The sequence below is a fragment of the Cnephaeus nilssonii genome (assembly GCF_951640355.1).
Source record: "Cnephaeus nilssonii genome assembly, chromosome: 14".
In the NCBI taxonomy this organism is placed as follows: Eukaryota; Metazoa; Chordata; class Mammalia; order Chiroptera; family Vespertilionidae; genus Cnephaeus; species Cnephaeus nilssonii.
In genome coordinates, this window is record NC_137085.1 from 6,029,188 (window position 1) to 6,049,052 (window position 19,865).

The 19,865-nt window shown below is 58.6% G+C and overlaps 1 protein-coding gene across 2 annotated transcripts in view; it reads left to right on the top strand.

Annotated features, from left to right (window-relative positions):
• NIBAN2 (niban apoptosis regulator 2) overlaps positions 1 to 19,865 on the top strand; it is a 49,271-nt gene that overhangs the window by 22,123 nt on the left and 7,283 nt on the right. Inside the window, exons 2-5 of one of the 2 annotated variants that reach the window (XM_079790616.1) lie at positions 7,621 to 7,751; positions 12,058 to 12,186; positions 13,917 to 14,022; positions 15,225 to 15,392. In XM_079790616.1, coding sequence (XP_079646742.1) covers positions 7,621 to 7,751; positions 12,058 to 12,186; positions 13,917 to 14,022; positions 15,225 to 15,392 — 534 coding nt within the window. The remainder of the gene's footprint in view (positions 1 to 7,620; positions 7,752 to 12,057; positions 12,187 to 13,916; positions 14,023 to 15,224; positions 15,393 to 19,865) is intronic. The other variant, XM_079790617.1, reaches the window with a different exon arrangement.

The window sequence follows — 19,865 nt, forward strand, 5'->3', positions numbered from 1 at the left end:
CCTGGGAACTAGGCAGGCAGGTTCTGGGCCTCCCCGCCCTCCAGGGTTTCAGGTAAGCAAATCTCTCAGCCCTGAAACCGGGCGGGGCCTGGTGGCGAGGCGGGGCCCGGAGCCACTGGAGGGACCGGATGAGCCGGGATCAGGGCCTGGCACAGTGCCCTCAGCTGAGGCCAAATCAGGGCTGGGACCCACGTGAAGCCCCCAGGGTTGGCACAAGGCTGATGTGGTCTGGGGGGAGAGCTTCCTCTTTGCCCTGGCACCCCATTCTCAGCAGCACGGGGCGGCCCGGGGCCTGGGCTCAGATCCTGCTGTCTCTGGGAGGGGGTCTCAGTTCTCCGGGTCTCTGTCTCCTTGTCTGAATCGTCCTCCGATATGACACCAGCTGGCCCGGTGTTGACTTGAGGATTTGGGGGGATGGTCCAGCTCAGAGACTTCGCTCAGCGGTGGCCCGTGCTGGGCTTTGGAAGGGAAAGCAAAGGAACCCCTCAGCTTGGCTTCCAGCTCTGCAGGGTGTTACCTGTCTGCGTCCTTTCTCCGAGGACCTGCACTCCTTCCTCCCATTCCCAGCTCAGCAAGGGCTTTCTCTTCTCCGAGCCTCAGTTTCCCCATGTGAACAATGGGCTCAGTACCCCATCTGCTACCCCACCCCAGAGTCTCCAGGCAACTTCAGGCCACCCTGGGGCCTCCCCGGTTCTTGCCCAGCCTCCGCTATCTGAGTGCAGGAAGTAGCGTGATCCTTAACGTTGTCAGTTTGGAAAATCAGAGATTAATGTCCTTCCGGCTGCTTTGGCTGCTGTTGGTGCTGGTCCTGGGGAGGGGGGGACCGTGGTTGCTCGGCCTCTGTTTCAAGGGCTTCTCCCGGGGTTAGCAGAACCTTGGACAAGAGCACTTAATAGGAGTCTCCCTTAGTGCTGTACCTTCTCCCGTCAGGGCACGGTGCTTGCTCTCCCTCGCCCACCGATCTTCTTATCACCCAGTCAGGCATATACTGTCGTGCCATTTTGCAGAGATGGAAGCAGAGGCTCCGAGAGGGGAAATGCCGTGGCCAAAGCCACGTAGATGGCAGGTGGCAGAGCTGGGGCTTCAATCCAGAGCTCAGGTGCCTGGAGGAGCTGTGCTGAGTCCTGCCCCTCACCCCACCCCCTCCTTCTGCCCAGCCTGGGGGTGACTGTGGTCAGCTCCCACTCAGTTGACTCACCCGCAGCTCAGAGGAGGTGGTCAGCTCCTGGGGCCAGGACAACACCGATTAGATGGCCATTAAGATATTCGGTCAGCTGAGCCAGCGGAGACCCACCCACCCATTTTATAAGTGGAATCATTGAGGCCCAGAGAAGATGGACAAGTAAGGACCCAGTAGGTGTGAAGGTTCCCTGCTAACTCTGACCAGAAGGGGGATGGAGCCCCCAGACTTCAGGCCTGGCTCTGATAGCGTAGCCCAGTGGTTGGCAAACTCATTAGTCAACAGAGCCAAATATCAATAGTACAAAGATTGAAATTTCTTTTGAGAGCCACATTTTTTAAACTTAAACTTCTTCTAACGCCACTTCTTCAAAATAGACTCGCCCAGGTTGTGGTATTTTTGTGGAAGAGCCACACTCAAGGGGCCAAAGAGCCGCATGTGGCTCGCGAGCCGCGGTTTGCTGACCACTGGCGTAGCCAATGGTGTGACCTTGGGAAAGTCACTTGTCTCTCTGAACCTCAGAATCCTCATCTGTAAAATGGGGACAGTTAAAGTCGGCTTTACCTGCCTCTTGGGACCAGACAAAGACCCAGCAAGAAAGTGTAAGGCAGGACTTCGGAAATTCCATTTGTGAGAGGCCAGCGGGGGAAGAGGCTTTGGTGTGGGACAAGGCTTGAACCCCACCTCTTTCCCTTCCAGGCTGTGTGTCTTTGAGTAAGTCGCCAGGTCTCCCTGAGCCTCAGTTTCCTTATCTGTAAAGTGGGCATAACAGTATCTGTTCACATTTGCTGTTGAACATGATATGTTCGCAGAGGATGGCACACCTGGTGAACTCGGGGGCTTCTGGGGCAGAGTTCGGAGGACTGGCTGGTGAGAAGGCCCCTTGAGTCACCCTCAATGGTCCCAAAGGGGACACCCTTTGGAGACAGGGTTCCAAGCATTCAGGGGGCAGAGCCATCCTAAGATCCCAAGATTTAAAGATGCAAGATCCCTTACTCAGCCAGCTCACAGGAAGGCTTGAATCTAAAACAAACCGTGTGTGTGTGTGTGTGTGTGTGTGTGTGTCTGTGTAAGTGTGTGTGAGAGTGTGTTTATGAGTGTGTGTGTGTGTGACACAGATAGTAGGTGTGTGTGTGTGTGTGAGTGAGTGTGTGAGTATGTCTGTGTGAGTGAGTGTGTGTCTATGTGTGTGTGTGTCTGTGTGAGTGAATGTGTGTCTGTGTGAGTGTATAAGAGAGAGAGAGAGAGAGAGAGAGAGAGAGAGAGAGAGAGAGAGTGTGTGTGTGTGTGTGTTGCCCTGGCCCCCATGTCCTGGGAAGTATCCTCTTTGGAGCCCACTACCCTCGTACTGCAGACATGACGTGGAGATGGGGGCCCCGGTGGGCAGTGGCTCCCTGAGGCGAGCACAGTGGGGTACTCAGGTCACCCCTAGAGTTCATGGCCGCTGAGGGAATCAGGTGGGCCCTTCCTGTGACAGCCCATGGAACGGCACACTAGGTTTTTGTTGGCTGACAGAGAAATGGCCCTTCGTGAGCCACTAAGCTTCTGACTCGGTTCATACACCTGCACAGGGAGAGCTTTCCCGTCCCCACCTCTGGGGCCATTGGAGAACCTGAGTGTGTGTTGGGCCCTCCTAATTCTGTGGGACGTGCTGGCAGAGGGGCACAGAAGGGGCAGTGATCGGCTCTGGGCACTAGTAGAGGCAGAAGCTTATGCCAAGGGACCCGCCAAGGTTGAGTGGGAGCCTGGGTTCCGGGGTGCTCCACGCACACACCTGGCCTGCCTTTGCCACCCCCCACCTCTGCCTGTGCGGTTCCTTCCTCCTCATGGGCTCACTGTTGTCTGTTGAAGACTTGCCCACCTTTATCATTATTATTTTGTGATTACTTTCCTGGTTCTTGTTTAAAAAAGTTTTTATTGGATTTTTTTTCAAACTATAGAAGTTTTACCTGCTAATAAGAATGTTAGTCTCTTATATTGTTGTTAATAGGCTGAGAACTGTTATGATTAAAAGTCACATTTATGGAGGTCTGAACTGAGCGCTTCAAGGGCTGTCCTTGACCTGCAGAGCACTGTGGATGGATTCTGTTATGCCCATTTTACAGACGAGGAACTTGAGGCTCTGAGAGAGCTAGGCTGCCGCGGGCCTGGGGTCTGGCGGAACTGGGACTCCCACGCCCGCCCTGTGCTCCTCACCAGGAGGCTGGGAGCCTGAGGCTGGAGGGCAAGCCCTCTCAGTCCCACTACCTTCTCCGCTACAGCACTTGGGGCTGAGTCAGCGCCAGGAGGGAGGGAGAATGGGTGAGAGAATGTGGGAGGTAGCCGAAGCCAGCACACACTCTCAGACGCCTGCCCCAGCATCTCTGTAGCTCCCAGCAGCAACCGGACCCCAACAACGAGCCTGGTCTCTCAGCTCCTGGGCCCAGGGGCGGGGGGTGCTCTGTGGAGCCCTGGGAACAGTGGTCAGAGTCAGGGTCAGGAGGGGGTCGGCAGGCTGCAGCTGGAACCCTGAGTGCCTCAGTCTGGCTGTGTGACCTCAGGGAGCCCCTCACCCTCTTTGGCTGAGTCCCCTTCATGGTTGTGAGCCTTGGTCTTGGAGTTCCCAAATCCATGGTGTGTGGTGTCTTTGGAAGCTCTGGGAGGGAGTGAGAAGAGCTGGTGTGGCAGGTGGGGAGGAGAGAGGGGCGCCTGAGGCCTCGGGGACCACCCACAGACACCCACAGATACCCACAGTGGGAATTCCAGCTGTAAAATCTCAGTGGCAGCCCCAGAGAGACAGACAGCCCCTGCAGGGAGGCCGGAAAGGAAAGTGGGGTGCAGAGTAGCATTTGTAGGGAGGGGGCTGGGAGGGTCCTCCTCCTCCACAACATTTGGCCAGAGAGGGAGACCCTGTCCAGAGCTGTCCCCTGCCAGCTCTTTGTCCGTGGAGGGGCTGGGCCCCCTCCCCTCCGGCCTCTGAGGTCCATAGTCCGCATCCTCGGCCTTCCTGTGGCACTTCCTTTGTATCAAGCCCGGGCAGTTCCTCCCAAGCTGTCTGAGGACGTTTCTCAAGAATGTGCTTGGGGCTCCCTCTGCCAAGAAGCCACAGCGTCCCCCCCCCCCCCCCCCCCCCGTCTCCCCTTTCCAGCGCTCCCTTTGCTGCCAAACTCGGGCGAGCGCCCAGCTCCCTAGCGATGCCACCTCTTGGTCCTTAAGCCCCTGCCACCACCCCTTACCCAGCCTTTGCCCGTCCTGTGGGGCCTGGTCCAGAGCAGGCCCTCAGGAACCATTTGGGGAATGGACTCCCCTCCCTCAGCACCTGCTGTGCCAGGCCCCGGGGGCGATCAAAAGCCCACCCGCCAGGGTTTGCAGTCAAGCCTTAGACACACACGAGCATCCCCAGCTACTTGGCTCCCGAGTTGGGAGAGCAAGGCTGGGCTGTGAGAGACCCCACGCTCTTGGATCTGTTTGGTTCTAGAATTTTAGGCAGCAAAGGGTTTATCTAAAAACAGGGCAGGTCTGTACAGTCTTGAGCTCGGATAGTGAGGCAGGTCTGTAATTGCGGTGGTGTGGGGGCCGGGGCTGCTGCAGTCTGTCTGGGGGTGCAGGGCGCATGGGGCTGCCTCCTCTTTTCCTGCTCCATTGAGTGAGGCCTCCACGTTTGTGCTGGTACCCTTTCCTCTCTCCACCCTCTGCCTGGGGACGTCTCCCCTCTCCCCCAGGCCTCTTGCCCTTCACTCCTGGCCCCTGCCCCCCCCCCCCCCCCCCCCGTTGCCCTTGGACAATGTGAGAGGTTTAAAATGAATCTCATCCTCACCTCCCAGCTCGCCCTGGCCGCTCTCAGCCGGATGTTTCAGGTCTGTCCACCTCATTTTCGCCTTCTGGCTCTGTCTGGGTCACCTCCTTCGGGTTGTCATTTCCTCGGCCTCTGCCAGCTTCCTCTCCAGCCCACAGCCCAGCCCACGTGGGCCTCCAGGACGCGTCCCTCGGCGATGCCTGGCCTTCACCTGGCTGGCCGTGCCCTTCCTGCACTTCTCCCTAGTCCAGCCTTCTAAACGCCGCCTGGATACGGTGTCTGGCCTTGGCTGACCACCGGCAGCTGAGACCCGGGTTCAGCTTCCCCCTGGACCTGGCTCCCCGAGGTCAGGGCAGATCCAGGCCCTTATAGAAACAATTCTGTGTTTGGGGCCGGGTGCACCAGGGCTGGGTCACACTCCCGGAGACAGGGCTGAAGGACCCGCGAGGTTGGCGGGCCCGCGCCTACCCATCCTGCACCCTGGGAGAGTGCCCATGGGAGCCGGGCTGCTGGGGCAAAACCCCAGACCCAGGCTGTGTGGGCTGATGGCTGAGAACCCCGCTCTCCTGTTCTGGCGCCAGGAGCCTCCTCATCCATAAAATGGAAAAACAATAGCGCTGACTCCCTAGGCTCTTCCGGAAGATTCTTTGGGATCGCGCCTGTAAAACTTGCCCCCCGCCGGCTCGGGTTAACAATCCATGGTAACTATTATGATGGTGATTACAGGATTTATCAACAGGATTGTCGTCTAGGGTCCTATTTTCTCTATTTGGCCCCAATTCATTACCCATCTCTCCCCCCACCTCACCCTCACGCCCCATCTTGCCTCATTTTTCAAAACAATTCCCCTGGTCTTTGAGAGGGTTCTGGTTGTTTGTGGTTTCAAAAAAATAGGCATTCAAAGCAAATTCCTCATCTGTTCTCCTTGTGCTCCCCCCAAAACAGAAGGTGGACAGACAGGATCTCATCCAGGGAGGGGAGCATCGGCAGGGCCAGACGGGGACAGGAGTCCATGGGCTGAGCTCCCTCCAGCGTGGAGGGCATGGCTTGCCTGAGACCTCAGGGGGCGGAGGTCACGCGTGCTTTTAGCCTCCTCCCTGACCCCTCCTCCTTGCTGGGCCCCAGGATTACATCCCAGCTACGCCGCCCGCCGCCCGCTAGCTGTATGACCTTGTGCCAAAGACTTGACCTCTCTGCATCTGTTTCCTCCTCTGTAAAATGGGGTGACCCGCCCAGCCGGTGTGGCTCAGTGGTTGAGTGTCGACCTATGAACCAGGAGGTCACGGCTTGATTCCTGGTCAGGGCACCTGCCCAGGTTTCGGGCTCGGTCCCCAGTGTGGCAGCTGATCAGTGATTCTCTTTCATCATTGATGTTTCTATCTCTTTCTCCCTTCCCCTTCCTCTCTGATCAATAAAAATGTCAATAAGAATATATTTTTAAAAATAAAGTAAAATGGTGTGACCCAGTTCTACCTCACAGAGCTATGGAGAGGATTACGTGAGCTGCTGTCCTAGCCAGGTGCCCGCTGCCCCCAGAGACCAGCCACAGAGTCACGTCAGCCTCTTTTCCTTTAAGAAACATGGAATCCGAGGCTGTCAGACGTTAGCAGGGCCTGTTTGTGATTGAGTCCAGCCTCTCAGTGTGCAGGGGGAAACTGAGGCCCAGAAGGTACAATGGGCCAGCGCACACACCCCTGGTCGGGACTCAGCACCAGGAAGTCTTTCTCAAGGAGAAGGCCCCTTGTCATGGGTCGCAGCCCTCTCCGGGCCTCAGTTTCTCCATCTGTACAGAGGGATGCCCTGGCAGTGCAAATACTGAGTGTCTAACGGGTGCCCGGCCTGCCCGGGGCCACAGGACCCACTTTCTCAGTTCAGAAACCGCTTCAGCAGAAGAGAGAAGCCAACGACCAGTGCGAGCAAAAAGGCTGTTAACTTGGTAGATGAGTCACTTTTGGAATATTTATTTTTTACTGTGAAAAGAGTCATGCGCGTAAGCTAATTAAATGCTATAAACGTGAATAAAGCAGAAGATGGAGTGGACTCTGCCCTCCTCATTCCCACACCCAGAGGTCCCGTGGCCACAGTCTGGAGTGCCGCCCTCCCGACCTCTTCCCATAAACCTCCAGGAGGTTCCTATGCACAGACAGGGCCGGCTTCAGAGGAGGGGGCAGTCCACGTGATTCTGTGCTGGCTCTTCTCTACGTGACAGAGTGGGGACTCCTGCCCGTGGCTGATGCTCATACCTACAGCCCCTCCTCCGTCTTCTCACGGCCTTGTCCTGTGCCACAGCTGCCAGCCACCCTCCAACAGGCCGTCCCGTCGGCCCGGCCAGGTGCCTGTTCCCGGCATTCTGGTCCGACGGGGAACCCGGACTGTTGGTTCTGGCTGCATTTGTTCGACGACCGCAGAGGCCGAGGGTCTTTTCACTCGTCTCGCTTCCTCGCCCTGTCTCTGTCTCGGGTCACTGCCCGACCATTTCCCTGCCCGGAGGTGCCCCCAGGTGCGTGCAGGAAACACTCGCTTCTGCCCAGCAACGCACCCGCCGGGGAAAGCAAACAGTTTTACAAGCAGGAATTTGGGGGTGTGGACGTCCCTCCCTGGGGCAGAGTCGCTGCATGCAAGTAACTGTGATGACCTCATGTTCCTGTTGGTCCTTCCCTTTCAGAGAAAACTGGCAAGATCCTGACGGAGTTCCTTCGCTATTATGAGGACCAGTACGGTGTCGCCCTCTTCAACAGCATGCGCCATGAGATCGAGGCCCCCGGGGGGCCGCAGGCCCAGCTGCTCTCGCGGAAGGTGAGAGGCCCCAAGCCGACGTGGGTTCCGGTGGGGCTCTGACATCGCTCACCATGTGGTCTCAGGCAAGGGGCTGCTTCTCTGGGCCTCAGCTTCCTGTGGTTGCCATGAGGGCCCCACCCGGCTTCTGAACAGGCAGATGAGCTGCAGGTGGGGTCCAGGCCCCTGGATCACTGAGGGTGACTCCCCCAGCTCTGCCCCTCCTGAACAGACAGGCCTGGGGTCCAGCCAGATCCTTCTCCGACGACCTCACTTCCTGGATCCTCAGTCTACGCCTCTGTAAAATGGGATCAGCACACCTCCTGCACAGGATGCTGTAAGGGCTAAAGATTCGAGTCAGCGGGTGCCTGGAGCAGGGACGGTGTTTGGTGGCGCTGGCTGACACTGTTGTCGTCACCGGATCCCGTTAGTAGTGGGGTTACGTTTGTCCAGGACGTGTTTGTCCAGCGAGGGACTGGAAGCTCCTTTGGAGGTGCTGGGGCCACTGTCACAGAGGAGGGATGGAGACTGGAACCCCGTGGTCTGGTAGGAAAGAACTCGGGAGGATCTGGGTTCAAATTCTCTAGGTTGGTTCAACCCCCAAGGTTCAGTCTTCTCATCTGACAGTGGGTTCCTCCTGCGCAGGGCTGTGGTGAGGATTCAGAGAGGACAAATGTGTGTGTTTGGGGGCAGGTGGGATTACTAAGGGGGTGTGAGCCCTGACCTGCTGGGTGACCGCAGACACAGGGCTTCACCTAGTGAGCCTCGGTTTGTCTGTCTGTGAAATGGCATTCAGACAGAGGAGTCATGGGTCAGAGGACTCAGGGCAGCTTCGTGGAGGGGTGGGATTTCATGGGGCTTAGGCATGGGCACAGGGCGGGTGGGGGTGGGGGTGGGGGCAGGGGAGGCAGCGGAGCAGACAGAAAAGGTTCGGAAGGCCCGACACCGGGATTTTTACTTTATTTCATCCCACTCCCCAAACGAGGGACTGAGAAATGTGCCCGTCTACCCTGAAGCCAGCGGGGTAGGAGCTGGTGTCCCTAGCCTGGCTTTCAGGATTCATGGCTCTCTGGTGTCTTCTCAGCCGGAGGAACAGCTGGAGGCATGAGCTCAGGGGCTGGGAGAGCGGCTGAGACTAGGGATTACCTTGAGAGAGACGGGCAGGCCCCTTGCCCGGACACACCGACTGTGTCAGGTCAGATGCCGGGGCCGTGCTGCCCTGGCTGGTCCCGAAGTCACTGGCAAACACTCCAGGAGACAGACAGTCAACAGTTGTTACACAGGCAAGTGGGTGCCACCACGGGGTGAACCCAGACAGTGGGGGCCTGGCCTCCCAGCCGAGGGCCTGATGGGAAAAAGAATATCAGGCATTGGCACCTGCAAAGGCCCAGTGCTGAGCCTCTAGATGGCTTGCCCAGGATGGCGGAGGCGGGACGCTGAGCCAGGTTCCAGTTCCTGGCTTAGGGCTCTTTCTGCCTCATCGCCCAGCCTGCTGGGGGTGGAGGGGAGGTCAGGACTGTGTGTCGGAGCATCACATGTGCCTTTGACTTTGGAACCAGCCAGGGCTGTTCTCCTGGTGTCATGGCAACCTCCGGCCTTCTGACAACGAGGGCAGCGGCGCCCCGAGGGGCCTGGGGGTCTGGCAGGTGCACACCTGGGTGACAGGGAAGGAGGCAGGTGAGCTACTTCATGTGGGCAGAGCTGGAATGGACCCCTATTTGGAAAGAAATGTCCCGGGGATCCAGGTCCCAATAACCGAAGACGGAAGTGGGGGCTGGCTGACAGCACAAGCTTTTCCTCCATGTGAGCGCGGCCCTCAGCACGCTCAGGGGGCAGATTCATTGCAGGAAAACAGAATTAACCCGGAAGCAGGAAGAGTAAAAGGAAGGAATCATCCACAGTCCCTGGGAAGCAGGGAGATTTGGTCCCATCTTGTCACTCAGGAAATTGGCCATCACGATGTGAAGTCGTGATAGTAATGTTACAGTTACAGAAATAACGATATTAATCGTCGTCGGCATCATTATCACATTGTCCTTATAAGAAACAATAATAGCCGAAACCGATTTGGCTCAGTGGATAGAGCGTCGGCCTGCGGACTCAAGGGTCCCAGGTTCGATTCCGGTCAAGGGGCACGTACCTTGGTTGCAGGCACATCCCCAGTAGGGGGTGTGCAGGAGGCAGCTGATCGATGTTTCTCTCTCATCGATGTTTCTAACTCTCTATCCCTCTTCCTTCCTCTCTGTAAAAAAATCAATAAAATATATTTTAAAAAAAGAAACAATAAAAAACTAATAATAAAATAGGAATAGGAGTAATACAAACAAAAGTAATAAAATAGTGGCAGGTGTTTTAAGGGGGCATGGTTCGTCCAGCTGTGGACGCTGAGGCGTGGAGAGGTCCCGTGGCGTGTGCAGGCTGCCCTGGTGTGGGTGGTGGAGCTGGGACTGGAACTGGGGCTGTTGGAACAGGGTCTGTGCGCTGACCACTCACCCCCCCCCCCCCCCCCCCCGAGGAGTCCCACCGTGGTATTGGAGAGCTTTGCAGAATCCAAAATATTTTGCCTGGGCAGTCGGTTCTGTTTCATTTCCTGCAGACCTTCCAATGGAAACACGACGCTGCCATTTGAAAGTCTTAAAAATAAAAACCCAAACCCACAACCAACCACCCATTCTTGGCTGCCCAGGATCTGGGGGTGGACTTGAGGGGTGGGGTTGGGGGTGCGGGGGGCGGGTTGCTGAGCCCCAACTGCCACAGCCTCCCACTGCCCCTGCGTCCTAGCTCCTGTCCTAAGCGGAGGCCTGGGGCCTGCAAGGTCTCAGCAGGGTGCCGGGAGGGCTCTCAGCTCTCTTTCTAGAAGACCTGGGGTTTGGGAGGTGGGATGAGAGTGGGCCCTGGTCTAAATATAGCCCACTGACCAGCAGCCTGTGCCCTGGGCAAAGCCCGCGTGTGGGGTGGTGGGTAGGGGGAATCTTTGTCTTTTCCTGTAAATATTTTTATCCCTGGGTAGGAAGCAGTCCTCAGGGTCCTATTGTTTAAGTACAATGGGCCCTCATTTTCCAAGAGTGTTTTGGCATTTCCCTTTGAAGGGTAGCAGGGAGGCTGCTGGGAAGAGGGGGCTGCGTGTGAAGCGCGGTGTGAAGAACGGGGCCTGGGGGCGGCTTGGGAGGGGCCCTCGCCCCGGGCTGCAGCTGAGGGCCGCCGAGGCAGAGCCAGGAAGCCAGGGGGCCAGGCACCATTAAATAACGCTTCTCCCATGATTACATCTGGTCCACGTTTCTCCTGCAAAAGGCACCATATTCGTAGAACAGGTAGAAGCTGCCCAGAAAGCGTGGAGCCCTCGGCTCCCCGAGCTCCTCCCCGCCGGGAGTGAGTCTGCTTCCTGGTGGCCTGTGTCTCCTTTCCCGAAACTTCTGGGCGAAACTTCCGAGCGCTGATCTGCTCTGGGAGCATTCTCTCACGGGGGCCACCCCTCCTCCTCCCCGAAGAAGTCAGTCCTGGAGCTGGGAGGTTGACGCAGGCTGAGTAATCCCAACGGTGTCACACGTGCATTGTGAGCTGTGCGCAGACCCGCCAGGTGCCGGCAGGTGCAGGCTGCCTGTGTGACCTGCACACGTCACCTCAGAGTCCGAGGTGAAGTCAGTGCTGTCACTGTCCCATTTTACGGAAGAGGAAGCTGAGGCTCAAAGAGGGGATAACCAGGATGTGACAGGCCTGAGGTCACTCTGGGTCAGAGGCAGAGTTGAAGTTAGGGCTTTGCAGGCAGGTTTGGGCGTTTATGCCGCTCACACTGGTCACCAGGATGCCGGTCAGACGTCGAGCCCTCCAGACTGGGGTCCCCTGCACCCCACCCAGATTCACGGAGGCCATCCCATCAGCTTTCGGTGGGGAGGCTCTCTGGAGCCACCTTGGCCAAGTGTTTGTTGCCTCGAGGAGAAACTGAGGCCCAGAGCTGGGAAGACTTGCCCAGGCGCTGGGGCCTTGGCCGGCCCAGCCCGTGGGCATGTCCCCTCTGCGCGTGACTGCCCTGCGGAGGGAGTCCCAGACCCATCCTGGGGAGCCGTGTCTGCCAGGGCCAGGACGGCGTGGGTCCTGCCTCGGCTCTGAACTGTGGTGTGTGGCCTGGGTTCAAGTCCTGGCATCCCCATTACCCCTCCTGGACCCCTCCCTGCCCGGAGCCCCACTTTCCTCATTTGCCAAGCGGGCTAGAGGCAGCCCTGCCTCGGAGGCCTTCACGGGTGAGCGCGGAGGCACCCAGGCCCGCTGTCACCTTGTCAGAGGACCCACGGCCTCGCCCGCCTCACTCCCGCCCTCCTCCCTCCCACAGGTGCCGCTGGATGAGCGCATCATCTTCTCGGGGAACCTCTTCCAGTACCAGGAGGACAACAAGAAGTGGCGGAACCGCTTCAGCCTCGTGCCCCACAACTATGGGCTGGTCCTCTACGAGAACAAAGTGGTGAGGCCGCCACGCCCTCCGCCCGGTGCCCGGTGCCCTCACCGAGCCCCCAGCTCCTCCTCCAACCCCAGCCACGTCTTCCTCCCCCTTCTCCTGAGCCCCTCCCCTCCCCAGCTGTCCTCCTTCATGCAAGCCCCCTACTCCTAAATCTGAGCCTCCAGACCTCCACCCTCACCTGCCCCCCAGCATCCCCCGTCCCGTCACCAGGGCCAAAGCAGAACCTCAGCCTCCCCCACCCCCACCACCACTCTTCCCACCTCCCCATAGGGTCCCCTCTAACTTCCATCCATCCAGGCATCCAGCTCTGGATACCCCAGAACTGGCTCACTAGCTCCTACGCATCCCTCCGAATCTCTCTCACGTTCTTCCAAATCCCCATTTCCAGGGCCTCCTCCAACTCAGCTGCCTCCACCTCAGCCTGGGCTTCCTGCCGCTCAGCTCCTCTGACCCCTCCCATCCTCGCTCTGCAACAGCCTCTCCCTGGGTGGTGGTCTTATCTTTTCCTTCCTGGTTATCCCCTCGCCTCTCCCTGCCCTGCAGCGGAGGGATGTGTCCTGCCGAGTGAACTTCTCTTTGCCTTGGGCCCTTGCGGAAGCCCCACCTGGCTGAGCCACAGACCCAGTTTCTTCTACCAGACACGTCTCCAGAGTAGCCAGAAGGACAGGCTGGAGCCCTGTGCGGGGCAAAGCAGTGTTAAAGTGACCGGTCAGGAGCAACCTGTTGCCGCGGGGCAGTGGGTCACAAATTGATAGAATTCCATCAGAATGACCTGGAAGGCTTGTTAAAAAAAACAGGTTGCCGGTCCTGCCCCCGTTTGATCCAGGCCTGGAATCTCTCTCACTGTGCATTTCTAACCAGTTCTCAGGTCTGGGCCACACTTGGCCAGTAACCAGTGCCCCTTGGCCCTCCCCCCCGCCCCCCCTCGCCTCCCAGGTTTGAGCTACTCTCAAGAAATGTGCTGCGTACTGACACCTAGTGGCAGGGTGCAGCATGGCAGCCCTGCTGTATGAGCTACTTCCTGCAGCAGAACCACTCTTCTCCCTGCTGGGAAAGGAAGCAGTGCCCAGCCCTGACTCTCCCCCACAAGACTTGTGTGGTGCTCAGAAGCCAGGGCTCGGTGGACAGTTCAGGGAAATGGTCAGACACCCTGGGCTCTGGAGGCTGACAGTCCAGGTTCCTGTCCTAGGTCCCCACTTACCAGCTGTGTGAACTTGTGGCTAATCATGGCGCCCGCCTGTTGGATTGTGCAAATCTGTGAAATGAAGCATGCGGTGCCCGGAGCACAGTGCCTGGGAGGCAGTGAACACGTGGCTGGTGGTACCTGCTGATAACAGAGGCAGTGGTGGCAGTAACGATCATAACCTCAGCGTGCTCACTGTCCCGCTGTGCCAGGCACTGTGCTAATCATTTTATGTGGATGATCCACTCAGTGAGGCGGGGGTCATTATTATCCTGGCTTTATGGGTGAAGACCCTGGAGCATCGGAGGTGGAGCAACCTTATCTTCAGCATCACACAGACGGCACTCGGTGGTGCCAGGATTTGAGCCCAGAGCCTGGGTTCAGGTCACTGTACCGTGTTGACCCTCGTCACCGGGTTGGTTAGACTCCGCTTCCTCCTCCCGCCTTGGGCAGCCACACTGAGGAGGGTCCTGGAGTCAGAGCTGGAGGTGGGATGGGCTCGGGCATTACCTGTAATCCTCAGGGACCATCTCTCTTGCCCTCTCCTCAGGCCTATGAGCGGCAGGTGCCACCCCGCGCTGTCATCAACAGTGCAGGCTACAAAATCCTCACCTCCGTGGACCAGTACCTGGAGCTGGTTGGCAATTCCTTACCAGGTAAAGGAGCACCCATCCCAGGCCGCAATGCCCTGCACAGGCCCAGGGATTTGGCCCAGGGGAGAGGGCAGCCCTGATCCCGGAGCTCCAGGCTCCACATTTGCAGAAAGGCCAGCTGGGCCTGGAGCTGCGGGCAGGTGCCCAGCAGGAACTGAGCCCCAAGGGAGGCGGCCTGAGGCCACGCAGTGAGTCCAGGCTGGACCTGTGGGGGCCCCGCCCGAGTCCCCTGCTTCCTGAAGCTTATGATCTCAGCTGTGCACGGGGACCTCACTGTCTATCCTTCCTCTTCCTGAGTCCTTGAGAGACTCCCGGGGGAAGATGATCGGGGTGACCCTGCTTTGTAAACTGCTGAGTCAATACTGCATTTTCGAGGAGTTATTCCCCGAGTCCTGTGCACCCCACCTTGTCACAGAAGCCTTACAGGGGCACACCTGCCTCTCAGGTGATCCCAGGGAACTAAAGAGGGGAGGATGCTGGCCTGGGGGGCAGCATGGGCCCCTGCATGGGACTTGAGACTACAGCGCCCGTGGCCGAGAGCTTAGCTGGAGTTAGCACTCCTGGATCCCAACCCGCACTCTGGTTTTGTTTTTGCTGTGTCTTTTTGGGCAACACAGCACTGAGAGGCCTGACCTTGGGGTATTGTGTGGACCCCATGAGGTCTGTGTGTGCCGAGCCCAGCACAGGGACACCGACAGAGCCAGGGCACAAAGAAGAACCGTCATTGTTTTATTATTAACAACAGCGGCGAGGTCACAGCCCAGGACCACTTATCTCACTGGATCTCAAATATCCATGCAGACAAAATAAAGAGAGAAAAATGCCTTTTTATTTTTTCTATCCCCCACCCCCAGGCCTCCCTTCCCCCCTTGGACATTTAAACCACACTTTGGCCTCCATAGCTAACATTTGAAGGGAAACCCAAGAAGGTAATGCTCGGCCTTTGAACCCGAGGGCTCTGACCCTGTGTTATCTGTGCCTCCCACAAGGAGCTTAGACCTTCCCCAAGAGGGGGTGGATGCGCGGCATCGCCAGCTCTCAGAAGTGGGTCTAAACAGATGCCCGGGCCCCTTCAGCCACGCTGTGGGGGACGCAGCAAGAAAGGATGCTGCCTCCCCAGGACAGGCCAACCCTCTCTGGGCTCGAGTTGACCCTCAGCATGGAACTTGCAGAGGGCAGCTGCTCAGAGGGCACTGTTTACACAGGGGTCACATCAAAATCAGGCACTGCCCCCATCCTGAAGTGCCCCACGCAGTTCCCACTCATCCTCTGGCACCCTTCGGCTCGGCACTACTACTTCTGTATGATGACGGAGGCGGAGCAGGAGAAGTGGCAGGCGGTGCTGCAGGACTGCATCCGGCACTGCAACAACGGTGAGTGGGGGTGAGGGGCATCACCTGGGTTAGATGTTGAATGGTGACACCTACTGGCTGAGTGTGTTATGGCACCCCTGCTCTATGAGCTATTCTCTTTACCTTCCAGGCTTGTAAGAAACCACTGTGTTGCTACCCTTAACCTCCTTCCTTTTTTTTTTTTTTTTTTTTTTGGTCTTTCTTCTCTCTCTCTAAACCTTCTTCCTTGATGAAAACAATTCTGTGTTGCCCTGACCAGGTGGCTCAGCTCGTTGGAGCGTCGTCCTGTACACCAAAAGGTTTCGGGTTCGATTCCCAGTCAGGGCACATACCTAGGTTGTGCGTTTGATTCCCAGTCAGAGCACGTACAGGAGGCAACTGATTTATGTTGATCTCACATTGATATCTCGCTCTCTCTCTTCCTCTCTCTCTAAAATCTCTCTCTAAAATCTCTACCTCCCTTCCTCGCTCTCTAAAATCAATAAACACATCATCTGGGTAGGATTAAAAAACCCAAAACAAACAACAAACAAACAATTCTGTGTTGTTCAGAAAAAAGTCTGAACTTGCGCTCAGAGGGGCGTGATTGTTCTGCCCTGGGACCCAGGATCACAGAATCACAATCCGGATTCTGCCATCTTCTAGCAACATGACCTTAGGAGGCTGACTTACCCCTGGGAGCCTCTGAAAATAGGGATAGAATCCCTCCCCCGCCTGAGGTTTAGTGAGGATTCACAATGAGAATCCATCCACTCAATGCTTGTAAAAAGTTGTTTTTGTTACATCGTTTTTTCCCTTACACGGACCCTAGGTGCCCTGGGAAGTCTACCTCCTCCCTCAGGGCCTCGGTGGCCCCATCTGTGAGGTGACGAGGTCTCTTTCAGCTCACCCATTCCTTCAGCAGACATTTTTGTGTCTGGGTGCTAAGGCTGCATTGCATCAAGGGAGGAAGATGTGGTCCCAGCACCCGAGCTGCTGGCAGCCCGGTGGGGAAGACAGATGGGAAACAGATGAGAACACCAGGGGTGTGAATCAATCACAGCTGTGCTGGGTGCTGGGGCGGGCGTGCCCGGGGAGCCTTGAGGGTGTGAATGTACTGGGGAGGGAGGGGTGCTGATGCAGTGTGTGGGGAGCTCGGTGAGGAGGTGATGGTTCAGCTGAGACCTGAAGGATGAATTGACCCTCAGCAGAGGGAGGAGAGTTCCAGACAGAGGCAGCCGCTGCGTAAGGGGGGGCCCAGAGGGGAGGCAGTTTGGAGGAGCCCTGAATTGGGGACGGGGTGACCTGAAATGGGGTTGCCGGGGACACTGTGGTCGGGAGAGCCTGCGGAATTGGATCAAAAAGGCTGTGATTGTCTTGAGGGGACGGTGGGGCCCTGAGGGAGGAACAACCCTGTGCTGGTCCCGAACTGCCTTCCTAGTGACCTGGCTGTGGGGCAGTAGAGGGAGGCACTGTGCCCGCCCCGCCCACCCCGCGGCCCGGCCCGCCTTGGACGGGGCTCCGCACGGAGGTGGACAGACGGGGTGGCACCCACGCCCGGAGGCGGCAGTCCTGGTGCCTGGCTCACCCCACTTGTCCGGTGAACTCTCCAGAGCCGCCTCTGCCGTCTGGAATCCGCCAGGCCAACCCCCACCACCGGCCAGGCCCTGCCGCCCACAATGGGCCTCCTGTTCCCAGGTCCCCCGGGGCTGTGGGGCCTGGACTGGGTGGAGGCCATCTGGGCTCTGGCTGCCGGGCCTGGGCACCCTCCCTGCTCCTTCCTCCTTCCCTCCCTCCCCCTCCAGGTTTCTAAGGCTAATGGCTGACCTGCAGGGTGACCCCAGGCCCGGGGGAAGTCACTGTTTGGGACCCCCGTTGCACAGTGTGGGGTTCAGGTAGGGTGCTTGGCCCAGGCCTGGCCCATAGTGAGTGCTCAGCTGGGAGGCGAGGGCAGCCAGGGGTGTCTGTGCCTGGGAAGGAGGGCGGCCGGCCGAGCTGGGGGCGGGAGAAGGGGTCCTGCCGCGGGAAGGTGGGGCAGAGCTGCCAGGCTGGTGTAGGCGAGCCTGTCCTCCACCCCAGGACTGTGGGAAAGGCTCTGCTTCCTTTAGCTCGGGGGCGGGGCCTGGAATTTGTGGAGCCTGGAATTGCTCACTGCTCCAGGGCTGCCAGGAAGTGGGGGGTGCGGGGGTGAGTGGGGAAGGAGACCAAGCTGGGTGGGAGCCAGCTCATCGCAGCCTCCTCACCCCCCTGCCCCCCCCCCCCACACACACACATCCTGCATTCTTGGAGCAGTTGGGGGTGGCAAGAGGCAGCTGGGGCACTGAGCAGAGCCCTTGGGGTGGGCCTGGGTGCAGAGGTCAAGGCCTCTTCCTGTCTGCTGCCCAGGACAGGAATGCAGTTTCCTTTCTCGGCCTGACCCTGAGGACCCCACAGGCAGGAAGTCTCCAGGTCTGGCTGGAGTCGGGGAGTCTTGGGTCTGAGCCCTGATGCTGTGTGTTCTTGAGCCGGTTAACTGCCTCTCTGAGCCTCTCTTCTCACCGGGGAAAGGGGCTGAGAGCCGCCCTTCCTCACGGGATTAGAGGAAGGGATGCGGGCGAGGTTTGGAGGCCTCGGCCCAGGGTCAGTGTCTTCGTGGGCTCAGTGGCCTGCGTGGCTTAAACAGTAGAAATTCGTTTTCTCACAGTGCGGGAGGCTGGGAGTCCCAGATCAGGGTCGGCAGGTTTGTTTTCTTCCGCGGCCTCTCCCTTGACTGCAGCGGGCTGCCGTGTCCGTGTCTTCGCACGGTCCTCCTGTGTGCGAACCTGTCTGAGCCAAAATGTCCCCTTTTTGTAAGGACACCAGTCAGACTGGGTTCGGGCCCAGGCTGATGATTCCTTTTACCTTCATTCCCTCTTTTAAGTCCCTGTCTCCCAATACAGTCACGTTCTGAAGTGCTGGGAGTTAGGGCTTCAACATATGCATTTGTGGGGGGACACACACACGTCAGCCCCTAGCAGCCAGGCTCACGGGAGTGGCTCAGGAGTGGCCCTCACTTTTGTCAACTCGAGCTCAGTACTCGGCTTGCAGACGAGAGACGTCCTGGGGGTCTGGTTGGCCAGAGCCTTCCCGCGGCCCCAGCCTCGGCCTCCCCTTCCTACTGCCTGCGGGGTGCCTCCTCCGGGCACACTGACTTGCCTGTGGAATATAAATGCCCTGACGTGGGAGAGGCTGCATATACTGCAGAGCCCGCATCTCCGGGAGACCTTGCTCCCCCAAGAGCTTGAGGGGGTTGCGCTCCTGGCCCAGGTGGACACCCACCATGGGGATCTGCATGATGCTCTGGCCGGAACAGCCCTGCTCTGCCTCAGTTACTGCTTCTCACGGCAGGTCCCTAAAGCGCAGGGGTGAGGCTTGCCCCACCCCCGTGCCAGTCCAGGGAGCTGCCCCTGCAGGGCTGAGGGCTGGGCCTCCGTTTCCCCACCGCTGAGCTCCCTCCCAGCTCCGACAGGCAGTGATTCCTGCGGTCGGCCACATGTGTGGGGGAGGAGCCCTCCGCAGCCAGAGAGGGGCTTTTTCTCTGCGGGTGACTCAGCCTGGAGTCATCGCAGCGGGAGCCGCACGAGCTGTGCTTCCCTCCCCTCGGCTCCAGGACGCAGCGGTCGGAGGCATGTGGCCAGGGGGCTCTGCGCTGTTTAACCACGCTCTTCCCCAAGTCAGATTTTGCAACTTCCTGCAGCTGACGTCCCCAGCACTGTCTGCAGGTTCGCCGCCAGCACGGGGAGGCGGACACGCTCATCCGGGCCACCACCACCACCACTAATAGAGAAATGGTGTCTGTGGCATTTTCTAGTCAGCCCTGGACACTCGGCACGACCGAGGCAGACCCGGCCGCCCATGGCCACAGGAGCAGGCCCTCGCCGCAGTTACGAGCCAGGTGCCACTGCCACGCACCCCGAGCTGGGCTGGCGCTGTGGCCCCGGGCGCCTCCCGGGAGATGTGTGAGGCCCGGCTGGGTCATGGCTCCCCGTGTTCAGAAGGGGAAACGGAGGCCCCTCAGGGTTCAGTGACCTGGAGCCAGGCTTGGCAGTCCAGGTCCCACGGGCACGTTGTGAGTCACAGTCCTTCACCGATGGTCCGTGGCTGCTGCCGTGCGTGCGCGTGGCAGAGAGCATCTGCCTGCGAAGCCGAGAACACTTACTGTCGGGTCCTGGCAGGGAGCGTGCCGGCCCCTGGTGTCGGGACTAGGGGAGGGCAGGGGCAGGATGGGAACCGGGATCTCGGGGCGGCCTCTCCTGGGAGGATCAGGTGGCACCTAGTCCTGGCTCTGCCATCCCTGCCCTTGACAACTGAGAAGTGGGTAAATGACAGTGCCCATGTCTTGGGGCGGTTGGGAGGACTTAAGGAGATAAGGAGGGTGTGAAGGAAGGCTGCCTTGCTGCTGCCAGGGGTGGGTTATTATCCCTGTCGCTGCTACTGCAACTATCCCTGCTCAGTTATAACCAAGGCGGTGGGGGTTGCAGGTGGGGTGTGTGTGTG